Source organism: Aotus nancymaae, unplaced genomic scaffold (genome assembly GCF_030222135.1).
Source record: "Aotus nancymaae isolate 86718 unplaced genomic scaffold, 86718_ANA_hifiasm-v0.15.2.pri h1tg000057l, whole genome shotgun sequence".
Classification (NCBI taxonomy): Eukaryota; Metazoa; Chordata; class Mammalia; order Primates; family Aotidae; genus Aotus; species Aotus nancymaae.
In genome coordinates this window covers 41,074,175-41,097,624 of record NW_026988471.1, presented here as the reverse complement: position 1 = coordinate 41,097,624, position 23,450 = coordinate 41,074,175, and the positions used below count along the sequence as shown (strand labels likewise).

Genomic DNA, 23,450 nt, shown 5'->3' with positions numbered 1-23,450 from the left:
TCTGTTAACTCTCTTAAACGCAGAAAAACATCCATATACATTATTTTATTTTTAGTGGCAGAGGTGATACAGGATGTTATAGGGTGTTGAGGTGGGTAGAATCATAAGATTAAACATGAGATTTTTTTTATTTCTGACTCGTTCAATTTTCAAAAAGTGTTATTCTAAGGGTTTCCTATGGAAACAGCTTTAAGAAACTTTCTTAAAACTAGTCAGAGAGTGACAAATATTAAACCTCCATCAAAAGGAGATGTCTTTTTAGAGCACACAGGGAATTCTAATGTTCTGCTGTCAGGTATTACCAGTTCCAGTTTTCAAAGACAAGCGGCTAATGACAGGAAACAACGCATACATTGATGTAAACATTTGTTTTTAACAGAAGTAAGGTTTCCCAATAATTTTACTTGTTTTACTTCATTACTTACAGTGCACCTTCCATATCTGCTATATTTTCTTCCATTTTCTGAGACCACATAGAGGTAAATAAAGTTGTCATGAGATCCTACAGCCAGGAAGGTACCATCTAGAATGAAACAGGTCAGTGTTGAGTAGAGAACTATTTTGATAAATTTATTTACTGTTAATTTTACTAGATCGACCCTAAATGACTTATTTTACAAATGCTGTTAAATCTCATCAATTTAACTGTTATTTGGCAATTGAAGAACGAATGCTATCCACTAAGTATACTTGAAAAATAAATGGTCATTCAGTCTAATGTTACACAGTCCCTTCTTGGAGATGCTTACAAGCCTTGGACTCTAGGCTCATTTTCTAGTTAACTAAAAACTGGCTCCAGAGAGGTTATCTTGCCTTCTTGGGTAGAAGGACACAGTGTTTACATGGTAGGCTGAGCGAACAGCTGCTTAGTTTAGCTAGCATATATATATGTCCAATCACAGAGCAGGTACTTTTGGGAAGAGACCACATTCCTTTCTTTTGTGGTGTCCTTGCCAGTACCCACCACAGTGCTAAGCATGTAACAAATGGTCAATAAAGTCCACGTGATCTCTGGAGTTTCACAGCTATATTTGCAGTGGTTAGTTGCTACTACAAGACTAAAAAACAATAAAATAAAACAAACCCCAGAAAAATGTTAAAATTTTTGTTCAAGAGGACTCTTTTCAGGCTTACAGCTTCAAGTACATACTTTACCTTCCTTTTTCAATTCAAAGAACACTACTCTGTATTTCCTTTGAAACAACTGAGAAGCAATCAGAAAGATGCTTCGGATCCTGTGCTAATCCAACATCTACTGGCATATATTTTCAAATAAAGAAAATGTCAGACTATAGGGAAGAATGGTGTGAATCAAAGCTACATTAATAACAAAAAAAGGTAACTGGGGTATTATATCAACTTAATATTGTGAATAAAGTACAAATAATTATTCTCAAGCAGGCTAAAGGAGTATAACGAATTCTTATAGAGAATTGCTAAGTATTTTATATTTTATCTAATTAACAAACCAATCATTACTATGTTATTACCAAAACAATGCACTAGATGCTAAGGGACTTGAAGGGCCTATAAAATTTGTGTATTTTGAATTTCTCTAATTTCTTTTATATTCTCTTATATATAAAGAAAAGGTTGCTAACTAGATGTGACATTTAGCCTAATACCTATTCAAAATTCTAAGTATGAGTAGTTCTGGAAAAAGGGGATTTGATTGCACTTTATTCTTCTTTCAAATGCAAATGCAGTTGTAGTAGTCCATTCTAAATTTGATGATTCAGAATGTTGTTTAGCAGATCTTTTGCAGTTTCTGGCAACAGCATTTAATCTGATGTTGGGGGAAACATATTTAATACTTAACAACTCTAAAGAAAGAGGAAAAAAAAGTCAGCCTTATCAGAAGTATAAGTATGCAATTATAGTGAAGTGCTGTGAATGCCAGTCTTGGGAAGTGGGAGTAAATTTGCCTACCTATTGAGTAGCGCATTACAGAGAGCTGTTCATTCCCGTCTGTGTGTATAGAAACTAGATCTCTGGTTTCTGCATCCAGAACAAACCACCTGTTAAGAAGTAAAAATCAAAATTTTCTTCTGATATTAGCATTTACAGAAGCAAAAGTTGTTTTCTTTTTTCTTTTTTTTGAGATGGAGTCTTGCTTTGTCATAAGGCTGGTTGTGCATGGCATGATCCTAGGTCACCATAGCCTTGAACTCCTGGGCTCACACCACCATTCCACACCTCAGCTTCCTGAGTAGCTGGGACTATAGCTGTATCTCCATGCCTGGCTAATTTTTAATTTCTTTCTTTCTTTCTTTTTTTTTTTTTAAGAGATGGGGTCTTACTATGTTACCAAGGCTGGTCTTGAACTCCTGGGCTCAAGCAGTCCTCCTACCTTGGCTTCCCAAAGTAATGAGATTACAGGCATGTGCCACTGTGCCCAGACAGATCTATTTTTTTTTAAGTTTAAGAATTTTTAATAGTCCTTAAGTATGACGTATTTTCTTCTAATGAAGGATAAATTCATTTAGCACAATGATGCTAGATACAATATACGTAAATATACATAGGTCTAGGCATATTCTCATTTCTATTTGTGTATTCACTGAATGCCATTCCTGTCTCTTTGCTAGGCACTATTTAAATAGAAATACAGGATTAGTGTTCTTCAACAGGATGGAATGGATGGGATGGAAAGAACAAGACACTAAGTTGGGAGAAAGGAAATGAGTCAACTGAAAGAAAGAATGAATAAATTCAACCTCAGTAATGGTGGCTCAATATAATATTGGAACTCATAGGAGGAAAATGAATGATAGCAAACAGAAAAACATCCTTAGGGAAGATGTAAGATGTGGGTTGAGCTGAACACTGAGGGAATGTTCAGACATTTTAGGCAGGAGGAAAGCAGCTGTATAGGTAGGGAGGTGGGAAGGACCACGGACAACCACAGCAAGCCATGCATTTGGTGTGATTTCAAAAGAACCAGCAGGGAGCACTCTCCACCCAAGACCTCCAACACTTACACAGGGAAGCTCTAAATTCTTTGAAAGATACATTTTTTTTCATTCACATTTCTAGGAAAAGTCAAAATGCAAATGCCTCTTGAGAGCTAAAACAACTTAAATCCAACTACATCCTAAATCACTATTATCAGACCTTTTTTCTAAAAGTATTTGAAGGAAAGGATGGGTACTTCAGAAGAGTGGTGAGACCCGGGATATGAAGCAGATGGGCACCATGGACAGACAAACTGAAGGCTGCATAAGTGAGAGGATGGCAGCATGCACAGCTGGTTGGAAGAATTCAGAGTTGACCACTGCCACATCAGAGTAGGCACTAAATATGTGCAGAATGAATAAATGAACCAATAAATTAAAAATAAGTCTTGAACATGGCAAAAGCCAAATTTTAGCAAGAGGTATTTAATAGTAGTACAGTATACAGGAAGAAAATGGATGGGATGGAAAGAACAGGAGAAGACTAGAAAAACAAAATCACTACTTATTGGCCTTTAAACTCAAGTATTCACATATAAATGCTATTTCTCTTACCTGAGTAGATGACAGAATTTACAAATTAGGCTAACTGCCTAAAAGTTTCAGCCCATAGCTTACAAGTTACTAAAAATTCATTCATAAACTGGACAGGGCAAAAAAAGCAGCAATTTTTTTTTTGAGATGGAGACTCGCTTTTGTCCCCCAGGCTTGAGTGCAGTGGCGTGATCTTGGCTCACTACAACCTCCGCCTTCTGGGTTCAAGCAATTCTAATGCCTCAGTCTCCCGAGTAGCTAGGATTACAGGTGCGCACCACCACACCCAGCTAATTTTTACACTTTTAGTAGAGACAGGGTTTCACCGTGTTGGCCTGGCTGGTCTTGAACTCCTGATGTCAGGTGATCCTCCCGCCTCAGCCCTCCAAAGTGCTGGGATTATAGGCATGAGCCATCGTGCATGGCAATTTTTTTTTTTAATCTTTATTTTTTACCTGCTCCTACCTTCTGAGTCAAGTTTCATTTTTAATTATTCAGATGGAAAAAATTCCACCACTAATAAAAACCAATAAAGAGAATCATAATGATTTGTTTTTGAGAGGGAGTGTCACTCTGTCACCCAGATTGGAGTGCAGTGGGGGCAGTGTTGGCTCACTGCCATCTCTGCCTCCCAGGTTCAAGCAATTCTTGTGTCTCAGCCTCCCAAGTAGCTGGGACTACAGGCACGCTACAGGCACCATGCCTGGCTAATTTTTTGTATTTTTAGTAGAGATGGGGTTTTGCCATGTTGACCAGGCTGGTCTCAAACTCCTGACCTCAACTGATCCAACCACCTTGGCCTCCCAAAGTGTTGGGATTATGGGCGTGAGCATTACAACTCATATCTGGAAAGGGACAATTTCCCCCTTAAAAGAAATATTTAGGAGAGAGAAAAGGGCTTGAAGGAATTTTTTTTTAAAGCTTAGTGATATGGTTTAATTAGTGTATTCAAGGTAGAACTGAAGACTTAAAGATCCCAATTTTTTACCTTGTCAACAAAGAGTTAAACTCTGTAAAATATTTGAAGAGATTTATTCCGAGCCAAATATGAGTGACCATGGCGCATGGTGAGACAGCCCTCAGAGAACATGTGCCCAAAGTGGTTGAGGCACAGCCTTTGTTTTATACATTTTAAGGTGACATAAGACATTAATCAGATACATGTTAAAATATACATTGGTTTGGTCAGGAAAGGCAGGACAACTTGAAGGTAGGTGGGGGCTTCCAGGTTATAGTCAGATTTAAAATTTTTCTGATTGGCAATTGGTTTAAAGAGTTATTATTAGTAGAAAATAACTGTCTGGGTTATGAGATGAGGTTGTGGAGACCAAAGTTTTATCATGGAGATGAAGTCTTCAGGTAGCAGGCTTCAGAGACAGTAGACTGTAAATGTTTTTTTATGAGACTTAAGGTCCATATTGATATTAAATGTTGGTTGCCTTTTCCTTAATTCTAAGAGATAACAAGGCACGACCTTCCTATCAAGGCCTGAACCAGTTTTTCAGGTTAATTTTGGAATGCCCTTGTCAGATGGTAAGGGGGCCTTAAAACCTATCAGAGAAATCTCTAACTAAACACATTGATAAATTTGAGTAATTTGTGAGCTATGGCTGAAACTTCTATGCAACTAACCGAATTCTGTCATCTAATCAGGTAAGATAAATAGCTTTCATATGTGAATACTTGAGTTTAAAGGCAAATAAGCAGGAAAACTGGCACTTTGAAGCCATATGCTGCATGTTTAGCAATTATTTTCGTTTTAAAAAGTGCAAGGGTACAAGCCATATATAATCAGCCAGATTTAAAAAAAAAAAAAAAAAGTGCACATGAAGGCCTGGCATGGTGCCTCATACCTGTAATCCTAGCACTTTGGGAGGCTAAGGCAGGAGGTTCGCTTGAACACAGGAGTTCAAAACCAGACTGAGCGACGTAGTGACACCTCATCTCTATTTTATTTTAAAATAATATTAAAAGTAAAATATAAAATAAAAAAAGCATAAGAAATATACTTTATTGCAACACAGATTATAAGTTTCTTCTGAGAATGTAATTCATTAACCAATTTTTATGACTATCCCTCTGAAATTCCTCTGGGCCTAGAAATGCCAAAGTTGATGCCAAGTTCCTTTTTAGAGTAAAAGAACAAAATAATATCCCAATTCAGACTGAACTGACACACCATAAGGACAAGATACAGAGCTGCTGTGTATCAGGTGAGTTTTTAATGAGTTATGGAAACTTTATGACACCCTCAAGCATTTAAAAGTTATTACTTTTTTTTTTTTTTTGAGACAGGGTCTAACTCTGTTGCCCAGGCTGGAGTGCAGTGGTGTGATCACAGTTTACTGCAGCCTCAACCTCTCAGGCTCTCAGGTGATCCTCCCACCTCAGCCTCCTGAGTAGCTGGGAACAAAAGTGTGTGCTACCACGCCTGGCTAATTTTTTGCACCAACAGGGTTTTGCCATGTTGCCCATGTTGCCAGTCTTGAACTCAGATGATTTCCTATGTGCTTAACAACAATTCTCTTTGGTTCAAGAAAATAATTTCCTCCAAATCCTACAGTGACCTGTCAAGTGTCTTTCTCAAAGAGAATGGACCAAACTTGGTCCAGATGGACAAATGTCCAAGTCTAAGGGCTTTTAAACCTCATAGCAATCTATTACTAACGTGTTTTGGGGAAAAGCTGAGCTAGCCTTCTGTATCTAAAAAGTATCACCAATTGCTCTCTCAAGCAGCTTAATTCTAAAAATCAGTTATTTCAGTCAGTAGAATCTCTATTGGATATTCATAATTCAATTACCTTTACAGACCTGTGTATCCATTATTCTGAAAGATTCTGCAGCATTATAAGAATAAATTGGAATGTTTTCACATTCCAGGTTAATTTGTATTTAACCACCAGAAGGAAAAATTGCTACAAAAAACCCTCTAAATGACTAAATTTAGTTAGAATTAAATGAATTAGTTGATTTAAAATATTTAAGTCTTATATAAACAAAAAATATTTATGGAAGTATGTTCACAATAGTCTTACCCCATTAAAAATCAGCATTCCACATTTTTTAATGAGTTTAATTTTGGGAAAAGTGACTTCATGTTTTTCTTTGCCTCCTTAAAAAAATTATTTGTGAGGAGGACTACCTACTAGCAGAGGCAATAAAGATGAGTCCATTAAAGATATATAAGTTATAAACATGTTAACCTTAGAAAGGTACTATGCAAGGTCTGCAAGTCAGGTCTTAATTTTAGAAAATATATCTTTTATTACATGTCTGGAGCATTTAATAAAAGACAGGATGGCAAAAGGTATAGCACAAACAATTTATAAATGCTCAATTGTGTTATATCAGCTTCAAATCCTACCCTTGCATAAAAAAATGAGGCGGTAAATTTTCTGACATTTGTAATTTCACAATGGCAAGTCAAATCTGCCAACTCCTCTTCAATGAAGCCTATAATGACCACTGTGATTTTGCAACTGAACTCCCTTTTAATCCCCCATCTTTTTCCCTGTTCTCCTTCTCCTCACATAGTTCTTAACATTTTGTAATAGAATTCATTATAATGGTTATTATTTTTATTTTTTGTAGAGATGGGGTCTCGCTATGTTGCCCAGGCTGGTCTCAAACTCCTGGCTTCAAGTGATCCTCCTGCCTCAGCCTCCCAAAGCACTGGAATTACTGTTGTGGGCTACTGCATCTGGCCTTATTTTTATTATTATTATTTTTTGAAATAAGGTCTTGCTCTGTTGCCCAGGCTGGAGTACAGTGGCACAATCTCGGCTCACTGCAACCTCTGTCTCTCAGGTTCAAGCGATTCTCCTGCCTCAGCCTCCCGAGTAGCTGGGATTACAGGCGTGCACCACCACACCTGACTAAGTTTTGTATTTTTACTAGAGACAGGGTTTCACCATGTTGGCCAGGCTGGTCTTGAACTCCTGACCTCAGGTGATCTGCCCACCTTGGCCTCCCAAAGTGCTGAGATTACAAGCATGAGCTACAGCACCTGGCTGCATCAGGCCTTATTTTTTATTCTGCCCCATACACACTAAAACGTGGGCTTCACAGGGCAGGTATTTTTGTTTTGCTTTCTGATGTATCCTGAATACACATAATAGCATGTAGCAAATGGCAGGTGCTCAATAGTTACTGAATAATTGTATGAATATACAGAACAACAAGCATATTAGTGTGCCACTTAAGAGATTAATTCTCCAAATCATATTGAGAACATTCCTAAATAAGCATTTAAACATCCCACCACTTCAGATTACTTAGCTCACTTAAAGACCCTACCTGCCTGAGTGTGTTCCTATGGCCACCACTGTGCCACTTGGATGAAAATCTGCACAGTGTCCTGGTTCCTAGAAAAGAGACAGACAGCTGTTAGGGAATACATGAGAAAGTCTCCCTAGATCTATGGGGATAGTGGCAAAAACATTTGAAAATAACTTGTTTCATATAAACATAAAACTTTGATCAACTTTATTGTAGCTAATGAGAAATACCACATGGACATGAGAGGGAAAAGAATTTCAGAGCATGAAGGGGATATGCTGGCAGAGTGGTGAGGTAAAGGGACAACCAGCTTGTGGCTATGGAGTGAAATAATAATAATAATAAAAACAAACATTGGTGCAGTTCTTTAGCGTCCACAAAGAACTTGGAGACATCTTTTGGGCTAGACAAGGTGGATATTGGGGCAGCGGCGGGGTGGGGTTGACAGAAAGTACAGTAAGAGACCACTCAAAAAGAAGACAGTAGAGCCTGTTAGTGAGCAGCACTTACTGAACACAATGACAACGCCACTCAAGGCCCAAATATTTCCATAATAATTAATGCTATATAGATACATGAAATCTTTATGATTTAACCACTGAAGCTGATAGACAAATTGAGCTTTTACACTACTAACTTGCTTCTTTAAAATGGGTTCATGTTCACACTTGGAGACTAAACACTTCCCTCTTACCTCCAACCCCCCTGGTTTAGTAAAGGGGGGTTGGAGGTAAGAGGGAAGTAAGACTAAGTGGTTTGAATCAACACTTAGTCCTTTTTACTTTGCTGCTCAATTGCCAGCATGAGAAGTTTCTGTAGGGGAACTAATAATCACATTTTGCTTCACTCACATCTACCAGCCTGGTCCATTCCAGCCTGTGTTCCACTGAGTTCCACAGGCAGACCTGCCTGTCCTGAGCACATGTCAAGAGCAAATCTTTGAAGGGATGTGTGGCAAGACCCCAAAGCTCATCTGTATGACCCTGAAAATGAAAGACACTCATTGTTATAAGAACCAAAGAATATCATAGAAAATATTCAGTTAATGGTTAATGTCATACAGCTTACTTGTACTTCTATTTGGAAGCCATCATTAAATGTTCCCCGTAAAATAAAGTTTCGTGATGTGCCTACTAAAAATTGATCTGCCTTTCCTTCTGCTACAGCTCTGATTGTGCCATACTGATCAGGAACCTAGAAAAAAAAAAGTGTAAAGTCACCATATACATACTAACATGCATTAATTACTACTTGAAGCCTGCATTTAGAGCTGTAAGCAATTATAGAGTAATTATGATGAAATCCCAAATTTGAATATGGTAATCTCATACTAATTTATTTGTCCAGACGATTACATTTTATTATACAGAAGTTATAATCATCAACATTCTTTGCTTCAGTTAATTTTAAATGTGTATTTTATATGATTTTAAGAGTTAAGGGTTAAGAATAGGGAAAAAAGAAGTAAGTTCTATTAGATCACATGAAGAATGTAGTTGGGTTTTGTTACTTATTAGTTATGTTACTGTGGGTAAGTTACTTAGCCTAAGAAACATATTCTGTAATATGAGATAATACATGCCCTACCTACTCTTAATTGTTTAAGGATCAAAATATAAAAATATTGTCACTACAAAAAAATGATAAATGCATTAGGTGACAGATATACTAACTATCCTGACTGGATTATTATACAGCATATCTGTATCAAAACATCAGATTGTATCCCATAAATATGTTCAATTACAATGTGTCAATTAAAATTAATGTGAAATTTCTTTGTAAATTAAAATAATATTTGTAAAGTATTATAACCAATAGGACTCCTTGGGAGAGCAATTTCATTTCATGCAATATATGGAACAATCTCAGTGAATGCTATGTTAATATATTTAATAATAATCTCAAAGAATGATTCTGAAATAATGAAATTATAAATCCGACTTTATAAAGTGGGATCTAAAATTACTACTGAATTCTATAAGAGTAATACAAATTTACGTTAGAAATGGCAAAGGAAGGAGTGAACTAGATTGTATAGCTTTTTTTTTTTTTTTTTTTTTTTTTTTTTTTGAGACAGTCTCACTCTGTCGCCCAGGCTGGAGTGCAGTGGTATGATCTCGGCTCATCACCATGGCTGGCTAATTTCTGTATTTTTAGTAGAGATGGGGTTTCACCATATTGGCCAGGCTGGTCTCAAACTCCTGACCTCGTGATCCACCCACCTAGGCCTTGCAGAGTGCTAGGATTACAGGTGTCCACACCCGGCCGATTGTGTAGCTTTTAATAACAAAGGATATGAGTTATCTGTGAAGAAAACAGTAATGGAAGCTGCATTTTCTGTATGAACTTAAGGTTGTGATTAAGCAACTCTTTATTATCTATCTTCCTGGAAATAAAATCCAAGAGCAATACTATCAGGATCTTCTTTTTCAGGGGATTTTCCAGAAGATTTTCTCTGGAAAGAATGTTCCATGTGGGAAAAAACCACTAAGCATAAATCCAAAATATAAATCACCAAAAAAGAGAAGAAAAATTAACTTTGTGACATTTGCTCTGAGTCTTTTTTTGAGATGGAATCTCGCTTAGTTGCATAGGCTGGAGTGCAGTGGTACAATCTCGGCTCATTGCAACCTCCACCTCCCAGGTTCAGGCAATTCTCCTACCTCAGCCTCCCAGTAGCTGGGATTACAGGCGCCCACCACCATGACCAGCTAATTTTTTTGAATTTTTAGTAGAGATGGGGTTTCACCATGTTGGCCAGGCTGGTCTGAACCCCTGACCTCAAATGATTTGCCCACCTTGGCCTCCCAAAGTGCTGGGATGCTCTGGTTTTAATGGGCAAACTGTTCTGCCTAATCTTTAAAACTACTCTTTTAAATTCTTTTGTTTAATGAATGGTCTTTTTGTTGAAAAAAGTTATCTTAAAGGCAATAACAAACTCCTTTCTTCAGGGGAGGAAATGAAAGTATAAGAATTTAGTAAGTCTGCCAGGAAAGTTTAAGTTACCTTAATGTAGGACAAAATACCTGAGTTTATTTAGTATTTTTATATTCCACTTTCATCCTTACCTCTATTTCTCTTTCAGGATTCAGATCATGATCCCACAGAATTATTTTTCTGTCTTTTCCTCCTCCAGTTAATAACATCCCGTTTCTCATCTGACAAAGTGTGAACACACTGCCATCGTGTGCTTTGATTTGTTTGCTGATTTGATATACACCTAATATGATGAGGGAAAAATAAAAACACTAGTGACAATACTTTTCATCAGATTTTATTGTCTATTTGGAAGAAAACTTCAGTAGAACTACAGAGTTAATAATCAGAAAGTTCATATGACTCAATCAAAAACCTATTTTCTTTTTTTTTTGAGACAAAGTCTCGCTCTGTCACCCAGGCTGGAGTGCGGCGGCATGATCTTTGCTCACTGCAACTTCCGCCTCCTGGGTCGAAGCAATTCTCCTGCCTCAGCCTGCCAAGTAGCTGGGATTACAGGCACCTGCCACCATGCCCAGCTAATTTTTGTATTTTTAGTAAAGACGGGGTTTTACCGTCTTGGCCAGGATGGTCTTGTACACCTGACCTCATGATCCACCTGCCTTGGCCTCCCAAAGTGCTGGGATTATAGGTGTGAGCCACCGCGCCTGGCCCAAAAACCTATTTTCAGCAAGTCTTCTGTGCAAGGCAGGTAGTAAAGCTTTAGGCATAATACAATCTTTTGCATTTATGTAAATATTTATTTACTCTGAAAATATTTCAAAATATTTTCCTACAAAAAATCAAAGCAAAAGTAGTGATAATTCCATGGACGAAAGGGGATATAGTATAGATTTCAGAACTTTACTCTCTCTCATCATCATCTTGTATGGTAGCTAGGGTAGGTATTACTCTTCTGATTTTAGAGCTCAAGACACAAGGGGTACAGGAGTGGCTTAGCAGACACCACAGTTAGCTAATAAGAAAGTTGTGACTAGACTCAAGTCTCCTACCTTGATGTTCCTTTAACTTTGCAAAAACATATTTGTTTCCTTTTGAGTTAACAGTCACAATGTTTAACATTTTACAAGCATTGTTAACCCATAGGCCTTCTGATGTGCCAAGGATTACTCCCCCTTTATTTGCTAAGATATGGGGGCCGCTATGAAGGTTACTGAGACAAAGGTAGGCAGTGGATACGTTTAGCAGGGGCTTTTGACCTACTAGCAGAGAAGAATTTCAGTATTTTAAAAACTGATTCAGCTGTACCAATGTGATAGCTAAATGACACCCCAGTTTTCTTGTATACCTGTATCACACGTTGTTAAGTACCCAGGGAGGGACCAAGTGGGTAAAGAAAAGATATTTTAGGCAACATCTATGTGGTTTTTTATTATACTTTGACCCCTTTTAAAGATGAGAACAAGATAATAGTATTCATACCTTTTTATTTTTTTGGTATTCATAAATGTTTTACTCAGAGAAGCTCTTTAGCTAGATAGGCTAGCAGAGCCAAGAGTAAAGCTTTTTTGAAGATGATGTCTTACAGAATTAACTACCAGGTTCAAAATGGGAAGGTAGAGCCTCATTGAAATATAGTGAAAGTAAGTCAATAAATAGCCCTTAGACTCCTTGAAAAAATGAAAAAAATTCAGGTTTAACAACTATTCATTTTCTAAAACTGTTCCTCAACTGATGAATGGATTTTAAAAACATAGTATGCCTATACAATGAGATATTACTCAACCATAAAAAGGAATGAGGTATTGACACATGCTACCACCACATGGATGAACCTTAAAAACATAATGCTAAGTGCGGGGCGCGGTGGCTCACGCCTGTCAGCACTTTGGGAGGCCGAGGCGGGTGGATCACGAGGTCAAGAGATCGAGACCATCCTGGTCAACATGGTGAAACCCTGTCTCTACTAAAAATACAAAAAATTAGCTGGGCATGGTGGCGTGTGCTTGTAATCCCAGCTACTCAGGAGGCTGAGGCAGGAGAATTGCCTGAACCCAGGAGGCGGAGCCTGTGGTGAGCCAAGATCGCGCCATTGCACTCCAGCCTGGGTAACAAGAGCGAAACTCCGTCTCAAAAAAAAAAAAAAAAAATGCTAAGTAAAAGAAGTCACAAAAGACCACATATTGCATGACTCCACTTATGTGAAATGTCCCAAACAGGTAAATCTATAGAGACCAAAAGGAGATTAGTGGTTACCTAGGGGCTGAGGGGAGAAATGGAAAGTGACTAGTAATAGGTACAGGTTTTCTTTCCGGGGTGATGAAAATGTCCTTAGGTTAGATAGTGGTGATGGCTGTACAACCTTGTAAATATACTAAAAACCACTGAACTTTACAGGCATACTTTAACAGGGTAGATTTCATGGTATGAGAATTACATCTCAAAGCCGTTATTGAGATTGTTCTTTTTTACACATCTATTTGAACTGCCATTATACTTAACAAATTAACTAAAATTTGTAAGGTTTTGGTATCCTAAAAAAATTTCAGCGACAACTAATTATTCGGTTTCAGTATGAGTATGCTAGTGGTACAAATACTTAATAGATAGGTGTATGTGGTAGGGAGACAAGGGGCTTGATTTGAAGGAGGGCCTGCCCAATTCAGCAGAGCTGGAAGTAGAACTCCAACAAACTTGCTATTCAGATCAACTGTCTCCACTTACGTCAACATTTATCATCTAAAAAATGCCTTAAAAATTGAACAACACAACTGTGTTCGGTGGGATAGGCAGACAAGTATCTATCGCTATTCTGATGTGACCAAGCGAGGGAGGACATCTGAGAGATGTGAATTTTCTGAGAGTACTACTGGCTTTATTTGGATATTAAAAATTGAGAAGCAAGTTATAGGCTTATTTTCCCATGCATGGTCAAACTAACAATAGCAGCCTGAAGGTACCATGTAAGAAAACACAAAAAGCAGAGGTGTGGGAGTTTCATCGTTCTCCATCAGAATGTAAAAAAATAAAGTTTTTCTATTAAGTCAGCCTTCCATATTTCTAAACATGACAAAAACCTTGTTACACTTAAAATCCTCCCAAAATGAAATATTAGAAAATAAAAAATAAAAATGAAGAAAAAATGCTTCATTAGAAATAAAAAATACTCTATATATAGTGGTCAACTCAGTGAAATACAAATTCCCACCCTTATCACTCCAGGAAAGTTATTTCCTAAGGTGAACCTACTATCAATTTAGCTTAAAAAATTCAGTGATTCCAATTTAAACAAATCATCAAAGTTTCCTTTATACAGTATCTACCTATAAAACAAATTTATAGCCAAAGATATCTTTCTTATGGGCTTGTATTTCTGACATTCCAGTTGCCAAATAATGTTTGAAATACCTGCCAAGCAAAATAATTATCCTTGAATTAAAAAAACCTACTCTGCCTTCAGGCTTACTCATATGGTCAAGTCTATCCAAACGTAATCACAATCTTGCCATTTCTTCTCATCTCTAACAGAAACAAAGCTTCTATAAAAAGCAAGTTTAGATGGCCTGCCAAATAAAGATGTTTGGAAGGCATTCTGTGCCTGTTTAAAGAATCAAATATTAGGGAGACTTTGAAATTTATGTTGTATTCTTAGCAACTGGCCCCATTTGATTATTTGGAGAATACATAAAATGGCAGTGTTTCTTAGCTCTTTTGCAAGACTTAAGAATGGTGAACATTTTAATGGTGCTGTAGATACTCTCAACTTCCACTTACCCATTTAAAGATTACAAATTATTTTGCATAAGAACAATTTCAATCTATTTCATATGTGCAGGAAATAAATAACAAATACCTCATACTTAAGAAATAGAAAATACTAATTACTTTGAAGATTCCCATTAATTTATGTTTAAGGAAAAAATGGTTTGGAAACAAGAAAAAATATATAAGAGCACTTATAAGACGTAAAATACAGTTTTGGTTTGTCTCCTATTTACAAAAGTAAAAGGATTAGTTGTGAAATTATACTTCTGCCATCCAAAAATGTCCTTTTATCAGGCATGATGTCAAAATTGAGTACACTCAAATTTTGGTTGATAAGACTGCCACAGGTGCAGAAATGTCATAGTTGGGAATACGTAAATTGGATCTAGTGAAATATGGGGGTAAGAATTAAAAAATGGAAACTTTGGGCACTTATTCTGGTCTGGGCTTCCATTTATTTCACTGCACTCACCAAATCCTTCCCAGCCAATTGAAAACCTCAAATTCTTAGCAACTTTGCCCATAATAGAGTTAGTCATGTGGCAAAGAACAACACAGGCCATTTCATGTGTGCAGCAATTTACAAGATTGGATTTCCTGTTTCCTGTTTATGCATATGTGGAGAAGCTAAGCCATAAATTTTTCAAAGACCAAAATAAAGTCTTCTGAACCTCTTCTTCCTGCCCCCAATCTGAACAGACATTAAAGCTAACAAAAGGGTATATTCATATGCAAATTCTGCTCAGTGTTAGAGAGTTGTGAACAATTTAAAAGTCACTATTTTTTTTTTTTTTTTGAGACTCACACTGTTGCCCACTCTGGAGTGCAATGGCACAATCTTGCTTCACTGCAACCTCCGCCTCCCAGGTTTAAGTGATTCTGCTGTCTCAGCCTCCTGAGTAGCTGGGGTTACAGGCATGCACCAGCCACCACACCCGACTAATTTTTTTTTGCATCTTTAGTAGAGACAGGGTTTCACTTTGTTGGCCAGGCTTGTCTCGAACACCTGACCTTGTGATCTGCCTGCCTCGGCCTCCCAAAGTGCTGGGATTGCAGGCATGAGCCACGGTGCCCAGCCCAAAAGTCACTGTTTTAATATACTATGTTGTTCCTGGCATTTCTGATACTAAGTAAATGTACCCAGGAAAGAAAAATGAGAGAAAAAGACAAGAGTAGTTGATAACACTATTGTTGTAACTCTCTGTTTTCTTAAGAACCCTCAACCCACTGCCATTCTTCTTGTATGTAAATTGTGAACCTAAACGGAATGAAAGAGGCTAAGAATATATGGCCAATGATTGAGATCAGGGTCAATGGCAATACAATTTAAGGCTTATTGTTTTAAACTTCTTAATATGTCTAATTCAATTCAAACGCCAAGCTTAGAAATTCTGGTGAATGGATTTGAAAAACATCTAATTAAATCATTAATGTAGTACAGATGGTACCTGACTTCTGTTGTTTCAATTTATTATTTTTGATGTTATGATAGATTTATCAGGATATAACACCATCTAGAAGTTGAGGAGCACCTGAATATCTCCTAAAAAATACAGTATAAAAATCTGTGCATTCATAAGAAAATAATAATGCTAAATTTAAATTCCACGTTTAGGTGAAAATAGTGTCTTAATCAATACCACTCAACTTTTACTCCTACACCGACACCCAAAGTTAAGATGAAAGTTATTTCCTTAATGTTTGACAAATAGCTTTCAATCAGCTAGTAGCAAATGCCAGACACTCTGCTAGACCAGGGAAAGTTTATTGGGGAACACAGATATGTAAATTGGGTCTTTCTGAGCAGATGAACAGGGATTCCCTTACTCATAAATCACTTAGGGTGATTTCATGGTCTGATGCAAGGACTCCAGAGAGAGAGAGAAGTAAGGAGTTGTTTCAGTGTGTTTAGGGTGAGGCAAATAAACAAGAGAAAGGACATGTTGCTCTGCCATTCCCCAGGGGAAATGTCTCAGAAACCTCAGGGTGATTTCCCCATTACCTCCTTTCTTTCTTTTTTTTTTGGTGTATTCTCAAGGACTTGCTGACCTAGCTAGTTCAATTTCCACTGTTACCACCTGTTGCTGCTAAGAATCCCTCTGTTCTCCTGGCCCACTTGTTTTAGAACGAGGTCTCCAATTTTTCTCTCAGAACCTCCTACTCTGAAGGAAGTACATGGTAGTCTGGACATTTTTTTCAAAGTTTGATTGTTCTTAAATAGTAAGGAAAAAACAGGGTTTCAAAAAGGTTATTTTCCATGTCCTTTCTCTAATTTTTTTCATTTACCATAGAAAAGGGCAAAGAGAACCTGTATATTTGGGTGCAAATAAAACTTAACAAAATAAATCTGTATTTTTAAGGAAAACTGATTGGAGGTAAAGCTGAATGGATGCCAAGGACCACTACACTAAGGACGGGAAGAAGGGCTGCAGTGAGGAAAAGAAAAAGAAGAGGTGGACTGAACTATGAGTTTATTCCTTTTTTTTCCCCTCTCCCATTTTATCACATGGCCATGCATTCTGCCCTAACAGATATCCCAGAACCAGCTCAGGGGAGAGTGAGCCTTTATTCTTTTTAAACTAAGATATATCAATATCATTTCTTTCTAATTATTAACCTCCTAAAGGGAATGGTTCAATACAGTCAAATGTGGGTTATATATGCTTAATAAATAACTGGATAAATAATTTCATTAAAAAAAGATTATGAAGAATGCTGAAAACTGTCGATGACTTGCTCATATTGTTACACGTAACCTGCAGCTCTTTCTCTCCTGGTCTAAGAGATGGGACTGCAAGAGCACTATGTGAAAATTATAAGAAATGAGTTTAATATAAGAATACTGTACCTTTAGGACCCTTCCCAGGTGTGGGCTCTACAGCAGTTTTGCTCCATATAAGCATGACTCCACCTGAGTCTCCAGTAAGGACATCTCCATTTCCCAAGAATGCTAAACACTGAACAAATTTTGGCTTTTCATATTTCTACAATGAAACAATGAAAATTTTCAATTTTCTTTTTGCCATGATGACTTGATGCTTATTCAACAATTTAAAAAATTAAAGTTTTATACACCTAATGACATTAAAACAATCTGATCCTTACCCCAAAAATTCCCTGTTTTCTTGTTAGTGAATTGCCACTCCAGGTCCAGAAGAAAATATGAGATTTACCGCATGTTATTATAGTATTTGCATCTGTTGGGTGAAACTCCACAGCCAAAACAACTTCATTTGTTGTCTATGAAAAGGGAAATAAAGTTTCAGATCAATGTATATCCTTATCTCCTTCAGGTATCAATTCAATTGCTACTGACAATTAACGATAGTGAAAAATTTGAGAAAATGCCTCTTCTTTCAGGCTAATTTTCCTGATAAATGTTGATACTATATTTTTGGGATGATTTAAATCTGATGTCCTTGTATTATTATATCACCTTTTATGCTATTATAAAAACTCTGCATTAGAAAGACATTTATATGAGTACCTTTAGTTTCCTGCATATGCCATAAAAGTACACTTAAAACTATCAAATGTAAGAGCAATGTACATTCTTTCTTAAAGATACTATTTTTATTAAAAGAAAAAAAAGTAAACAGTCTTATCTTTCTTTGTACTATTATGATGGATCATTCATTCATTCAACAAAATATACAGATTCATTCATTCATTCATTGAGATGTAGTCTCGTTCTGTCACCTAGGCTAGAGTGCAATGGTGTGATCTCAGCTCATGGCACTCCCCCTCCGGGGTTCAAGCAATTCTCCTGCCTTAGCCTTCTGAGTAGCTCAGACTACAAATGCCCATCATTACGCCCAGCTAATTTTTGTATTTTCAGTAGAGATGGGGTTTCACCATGTTGGCCTGGCTGGGCTCGAACCCCTGACCTCAAGTCATCTGCCCACCTCGGCCTCCCAAAGTGCTGGGATTAAAGGTGTGAGGCACTGTGCCTGGCTTCAACAAAATATTTAGAGATTAGAACTAATTTAGAGATATGCCCTTCAGGCTGAACTCTTAAAAAGTAGATTTAGAATGATCACTACTGATTTCTACAGAAACTACAACAAAAACATTCCCAGGGAGTTTTTATGCTCTTTTCCCTCAAAAAATCTAGCAAAGATTTTTTAGGTTTAAAAGATTTGTGGTGGACTAGAAAGAATATGCATTAGGTTTAAAAGATTTGTGGTGAACTAGAAAGAATACAAGCATGAGAATCACAAAGAAATTACAAGTATAGTTTTTTCATTAAAATGATTTCAATTGAGGATATTTTTCTAAAACAGTATATTTCTATAATTTCAGTAAAAAATAATTCTTACTGAATTGATATTTTATAGTAACATCCACTCAAACTTAACAGTGAGTGAAACCTACCTACTTTTGCCTGTAAAGCTATTTATTATTAGCTAGTGTTTATTTACAGGGTGATCATTAATGTCCACTTTTTAACTTAGCAAAGAACTTTATGTGTATTTCCATGCATTACCTTTTTGCAAAACAACATGATAAAGATGACAGTCTTATGAACTAAATGAGTTAAAAATAAAATTTTTTTTCTTTTTTTTTACATCCCACTCTACTGGTAATAAACTTTATGTTATTATACTGATAAAATGACACTTGAAATGGTTGTTTTAAATTTTCTTCTTTTCCCATAGTTCGAGTATTTCCATAAGTTTTACATTTCTGTTACTTTACATTTGGGCTCAAGGGCCTTTGCATAAGCACATAAATAAAATTCAACTAATAAAATCTAATCTAGGCTGGGTGTTGTGGCTTATGCCTGTAATCCCAATGTTTGGGTGGCCAAGGTGGGAGGATTGCTAAGGCCAGGGGTTAGAGATCAGCCTGTACAACATGGTGAGGCCTGTCTCTACAAAAAGTAAATTAGCCAGTGTGGTGGTACACACTGTAGTCTTAGCTACTTGGGAGGCTGAGGCTGGAGGATCATTTGAGCCCAGGAGTTTCAGATTGCAGTGAGCTATGATCAAGCCACTGCACTCCAGCCTGGGTGATAGTGTGAGACCCTGACCAAAAAAATAAAAATAAAAAAATATGAAGATAAAGTACAGCATATTTTGCTGTTATAAAATTTTCCATAGTGAATGAGTAGTATGGAACTATATATATATACATTCAGCAAGTTTAAGTTTAAAGACTGACTGAACAGTCTTTAGTTTTCACTTGGACAAATCGAAACAACTTAACAGTTAAATCTTAGGCCAAACTAAGATAATCAAAGGGCTGTAAAATTAACTACAAATATTCCCAGTATACCCATCATACTAGTGATAAGATGGTCAAGATATAAACTCAAGAAATTTATGAATTTAAATCACTTTGCATATGAATATGCCTTACAGGATATTTTAACTTTTTATTGATGTATTATATATTGAAAAGCACACAGATTTTAAGTACATAGCTCAATCAAATTTTAGAAATTGAACACATCCCTATTCGGCATTCAGAACAAGAAACAAAACATTACTAACATTCCATAAATATCCTAGATCCCCTTTCCAGTCATTATCACCCTCCCCGTATTTAATCATTATCTCATAGCAGCAAAGATCAGTATTTTCTGTTTCATTCAAATGTAATTATACACAATGTATTCCTTCATATCTTGCTTATTTTCTCAACATTTCATTTGTCTGATCCATTTGTGTTGGTGCATATAGTTGTAACCTGTTCATGCTGTTTGCTCTACTGTATTCTTTTGTACGAAAATATCACATTATTGATTTATCCATTCTCCTGATGGGGAAGGTAGTTTCCATGTTTTTGGCTACCATAAACAGCACTGCTATTTGCTTTCTAGAAAATACCAGTATATATTTATGCTGAGATGAACAATTTGGGCTAGAAGGCATGCATATGTTCGACTTTAGTAGGTTATATCAAATAGTTTTCCAAAATGGCTATATTAATTTATATGTCCAGCAGCACTGTGTGAGAGTTTCAGTTATTTTGTATCCTCACCAACCTGAGTATTTTTGTCTTTTTCATGTAAGATATTTTGGTAGGTGGATAGTGGTATTGCACTTGGGTTTTAATGTGAATTTCTCTGGTAACTAATGAGGCTGAGTGCCTTTACATATGTTTATTAATCACCTGGACACCCTGTTTCATGTAGTACCTTAAGTCTTTTGCTGTTTAAAAAACTGTCTTTTTCTTACTGAACTATAGATGTTTATATATTCAGAACATGAGGGTTTTCTTGGAAGTATGTATTGCAAATATTTTCTCATATTCTTAAAGGTGTCTTGATAGGCTGGGAGTGGTGGCTCACACCTGTAATCCCAGCACTTTGGGAGGCTGAGGTGGGAGGATCACTTGAGGTCAGGAGTTTGAGACCAGCCTGGTCAATATGGTGAAACTCTGACTCTATTAAAAAAAAATACAGCTCCTCCACTGCCCAAGATGCTGAAAGGAAAGAAGGCCAAGGGGAAGAAGGTGGCTCTGGTCCCTGCTGTCATGAAGCAGGAGACCAAGAGAGTGGTGAATCCCCTATTTGAGAAAAGGCCTAAGAATTTAGGACATCCAGCCCAAGAGACACCTCACTCACCTTCTGAAATGGCCCCCCTGTATCAGGTTGCAGCGGCAGAGAGCCATCCTCTATAAAGGGCTGAAAGTGCTTCCTACAATTAACCAGTTCACCCAGGCCCTGGACTGCCAGCTACTCAGCTGCTTAAGCTGGCCGACAAGTACAGTACAAAGACAAAGTAAGAGAAGAAGCGGAGGCTGTTGGCCTGGGCCAAGAAGAAAGCTGGTGGCAAAGGGGACATCCCCACTAAGAGACCACCTGTCCTTCGAGCAGGAGTTAACACTGTCACCACCTTGGTGGAGAACAAGAAAGCTCAGTTGGTGGTGATTGCACACCACGTGGATCCCATAGATCTGGTTGTCTTCTTGCCTGCCCTGTGTCATAAAATGGGAGTCCCTTACTGCATTATTAAGGGGAAGGCAAGGCTGGGATGTCTAGTCCACAGGAAGACCTGCATGACTGTCGTCTTCACACAGGTCAACTCGGAAGACAAAGGCGTTTTGGCTAAGCTGGTGGAAGCTATCAGGACCACTTGCAATGACCCATATGATGAGATCCGCCGTCACTGGGGAGGCAATGTCCTGGGTCCCAAGTCTGTGGCTTGCATTGCCAACCCTGAAAAGGCAAAGACTAAATAACTTGCCACTAAACTGGGTTAAATGTACATTGTTGAATTTTCCATACATAAAAAGAATTAAAATAATACAATTTTTCCTTAAAAAAAATACAAAAACTAGCTGGACAAGGTGGCGCACACCTGTAATTTCAGCTACTCAGGAAGCTGAGGCAAGAAAATCGCTTGAACCCAGGAGGCGGAGGCTGCAGTGAGCTGAGATCACACCACTGCATTCCAGCCTTGGTGACTGTCTCAAAATAAAAATAAAAATAAAAGTGTCTTGATAAAGAGAAGTTCTTAATATGATTTATCTTTGTCTCCCATTATAGTTAGTACTTTATATGCCTTGTTTAAAAAATCTACTTACAAAAAGGTGTTCTGTATTTTCTTCTAAAAGCTTTATTGTTTTTCACCTTTCATGTTCAGATGCATAATTCATCTAAAACTGATTTTTCTGAATGTTGTGAGGTAGGGGTCAAGGCTAATTTTTTTTTTTCCCCATGAATATCCAATTAATCCAGCACTATTCCTTGAAAACATTATTCTTTATGCACTGCACTGCCACTTCTGCCATAAGTCAAGCAACTAATTTGTGTAGTCTGTTTCTACATTCTCTTCCATTGATCTATCTTTGTACCACAATGTCTTAATTACGTAAGTCTTGATATTTCATATTTTATGTGCTTTGAGCTTATTCTTTTTCTTCATAATTATCTTAACTATTCCTCCCCCTTATTTCCACATATATTGTTTGTCAACTCCTATGAAAACTCAGATTTTTAACTATGCTGAATGTATAGCTCAATATGCAAAAGTGACATCTTTATTGTCTCCTATCCTTGATTATGTAGTATCACTCCTCTTTAATTTCTGTAAGGTTTTTAAGTTGCCTTACTGAATTTTATTTTTTATTTTAAAAATTAAAAAAAAATTTTTGAGACAGGGTCTCACTCTATGCCCCAGCTGGAGTACAGTGGCATGATCTCAGCTCACTGCAGCCTCAACCTCCTAAGCTCAATTGATCCTCCCACCTTAGCCTCCCAAATAGCTGGAACTATAGGTGTGCACCACCATGCCCTATTTTTTTTTTTTTTTTTTTTTTGTAAAGACAAGGTCTCATTATGTTTGCCCAGGCTGGTCTCAAGCAATCCTCCAGTCTTGGCCTCCCAAAGTGCTGGGATTATAGGCATGAGCCATGGCACCCAGGCCCTTACTGAATTTTAATGTTAATTTTTAATTTTTTTTCATGAGAGTGCCCACAAGCTTGGGTTACCTGGGCCACCCCTACCTTACTGAATTTTAAACTTACATAAACTAAAAAGTTATATATAAACTTCCCAAATCCTGTGACTTTAGCAAGGATGGAGTTCATCTGCAGTAGAAAAGAATAAGGTCAACACAGGGAGAAGCTAAGAGGAGAGACAGTCAACCCTATAATCCAGTCCCTGAATCAAGTCATTCCTGAGTCAGACTCTCCCTCTGACCTTTACTAAAGGTTTTCTCTTCCTCCCTAAACAGGAGTCAATACAGTCTCTGTTTTGCTTATGTTAGCTTTATTGTTTTCATTATTATTTTTCTGAGATGGAGTCTTGCTCTGTTACCCAGGTTGGACTGCAATGGCGCCATCCTGGCTCACTGCAACCTCTACCTCCTGGGTTCAAGTAATTCTCCTATCTCAGCCTCCAGAGTAGCTGGGGTTACAAACACCCACCACCACACCCGGCTTTTTTTTTTCTTTCTGTATTTTTGGTTGAGACGGGGTTTCCATGTTAGCGAGGCTGGACTTGAACTCCTGATCTCAAATGATCTACCC

General features: G+C 37.3%; 1 protein-coding gene and 1 long non-coding RNA gene across 7 annotated transcripts in view; one reads left to right on the top strand and one right to left on the bottom strand.

Moving 5' to 3' along the window:
• LOC105716082 (uncharacterized) overlaps positions 1 to 18,625 on the top strand; it is a 60,231-nt gene extending 41,606 nt beyond the window's left edge. For both annotated transcript variants that reach the window (XR_010337925.1, XR_001107184.2), the window contains one exon: positions 16,832 to 18,625. This is a non-coding gene — a long non-coding RNA (uncharacterized LOC105716082). The remainder of the gene's footprint in view (positions 1 to 16,831) is intronic.
• Positions 1 to 23,450, bottom strand: part of EML4 (EMAP like 4) — a 157,382-nt gene that overhangs the window by 15,184 nt on the left and 118,748 nt on the right. For all 5 annotated transcript variants that reach the window (XM_064364024.1, XM_064364026.1, XM_064364027.1 and 2 more), the window contains 8 exons: positions 17,577 to 17,711; positions 17,320 to 17,455; positions 10,838 to 10,989; positions 8,835 to 8,960; positions 8,618 to 8,749; positions 7,785 to 7,852; positions 1,930 to 2,018; positions 426 to 523 (listed from right to left, as the gene is read on the bottom strand). In XM_064364024.1, coding sequence (XP_064220094.1) covers positions 426 to 523; positions 1,930 to 2,018; positions 7,785 to 7,852; positions 8,618 to 8,749; positions 8,835 to 8,960; positions 10,838 to 10,989; positions 17,320 to 17,455; positions 17,577 to 17,711 — 936 coding nt within the window. The remainder of the gene's footprint in view (positions 1 to 425; positions 524 to 1,929; positions 2,019 to 7,784; positions 7,853 to 8,617; positions 8,750 to 8,834; positions 8,961 to 10,837; positions 10,990 to 17,319; positions 17,456 to 17,576; positions 17,712 to 23,450) is intronic.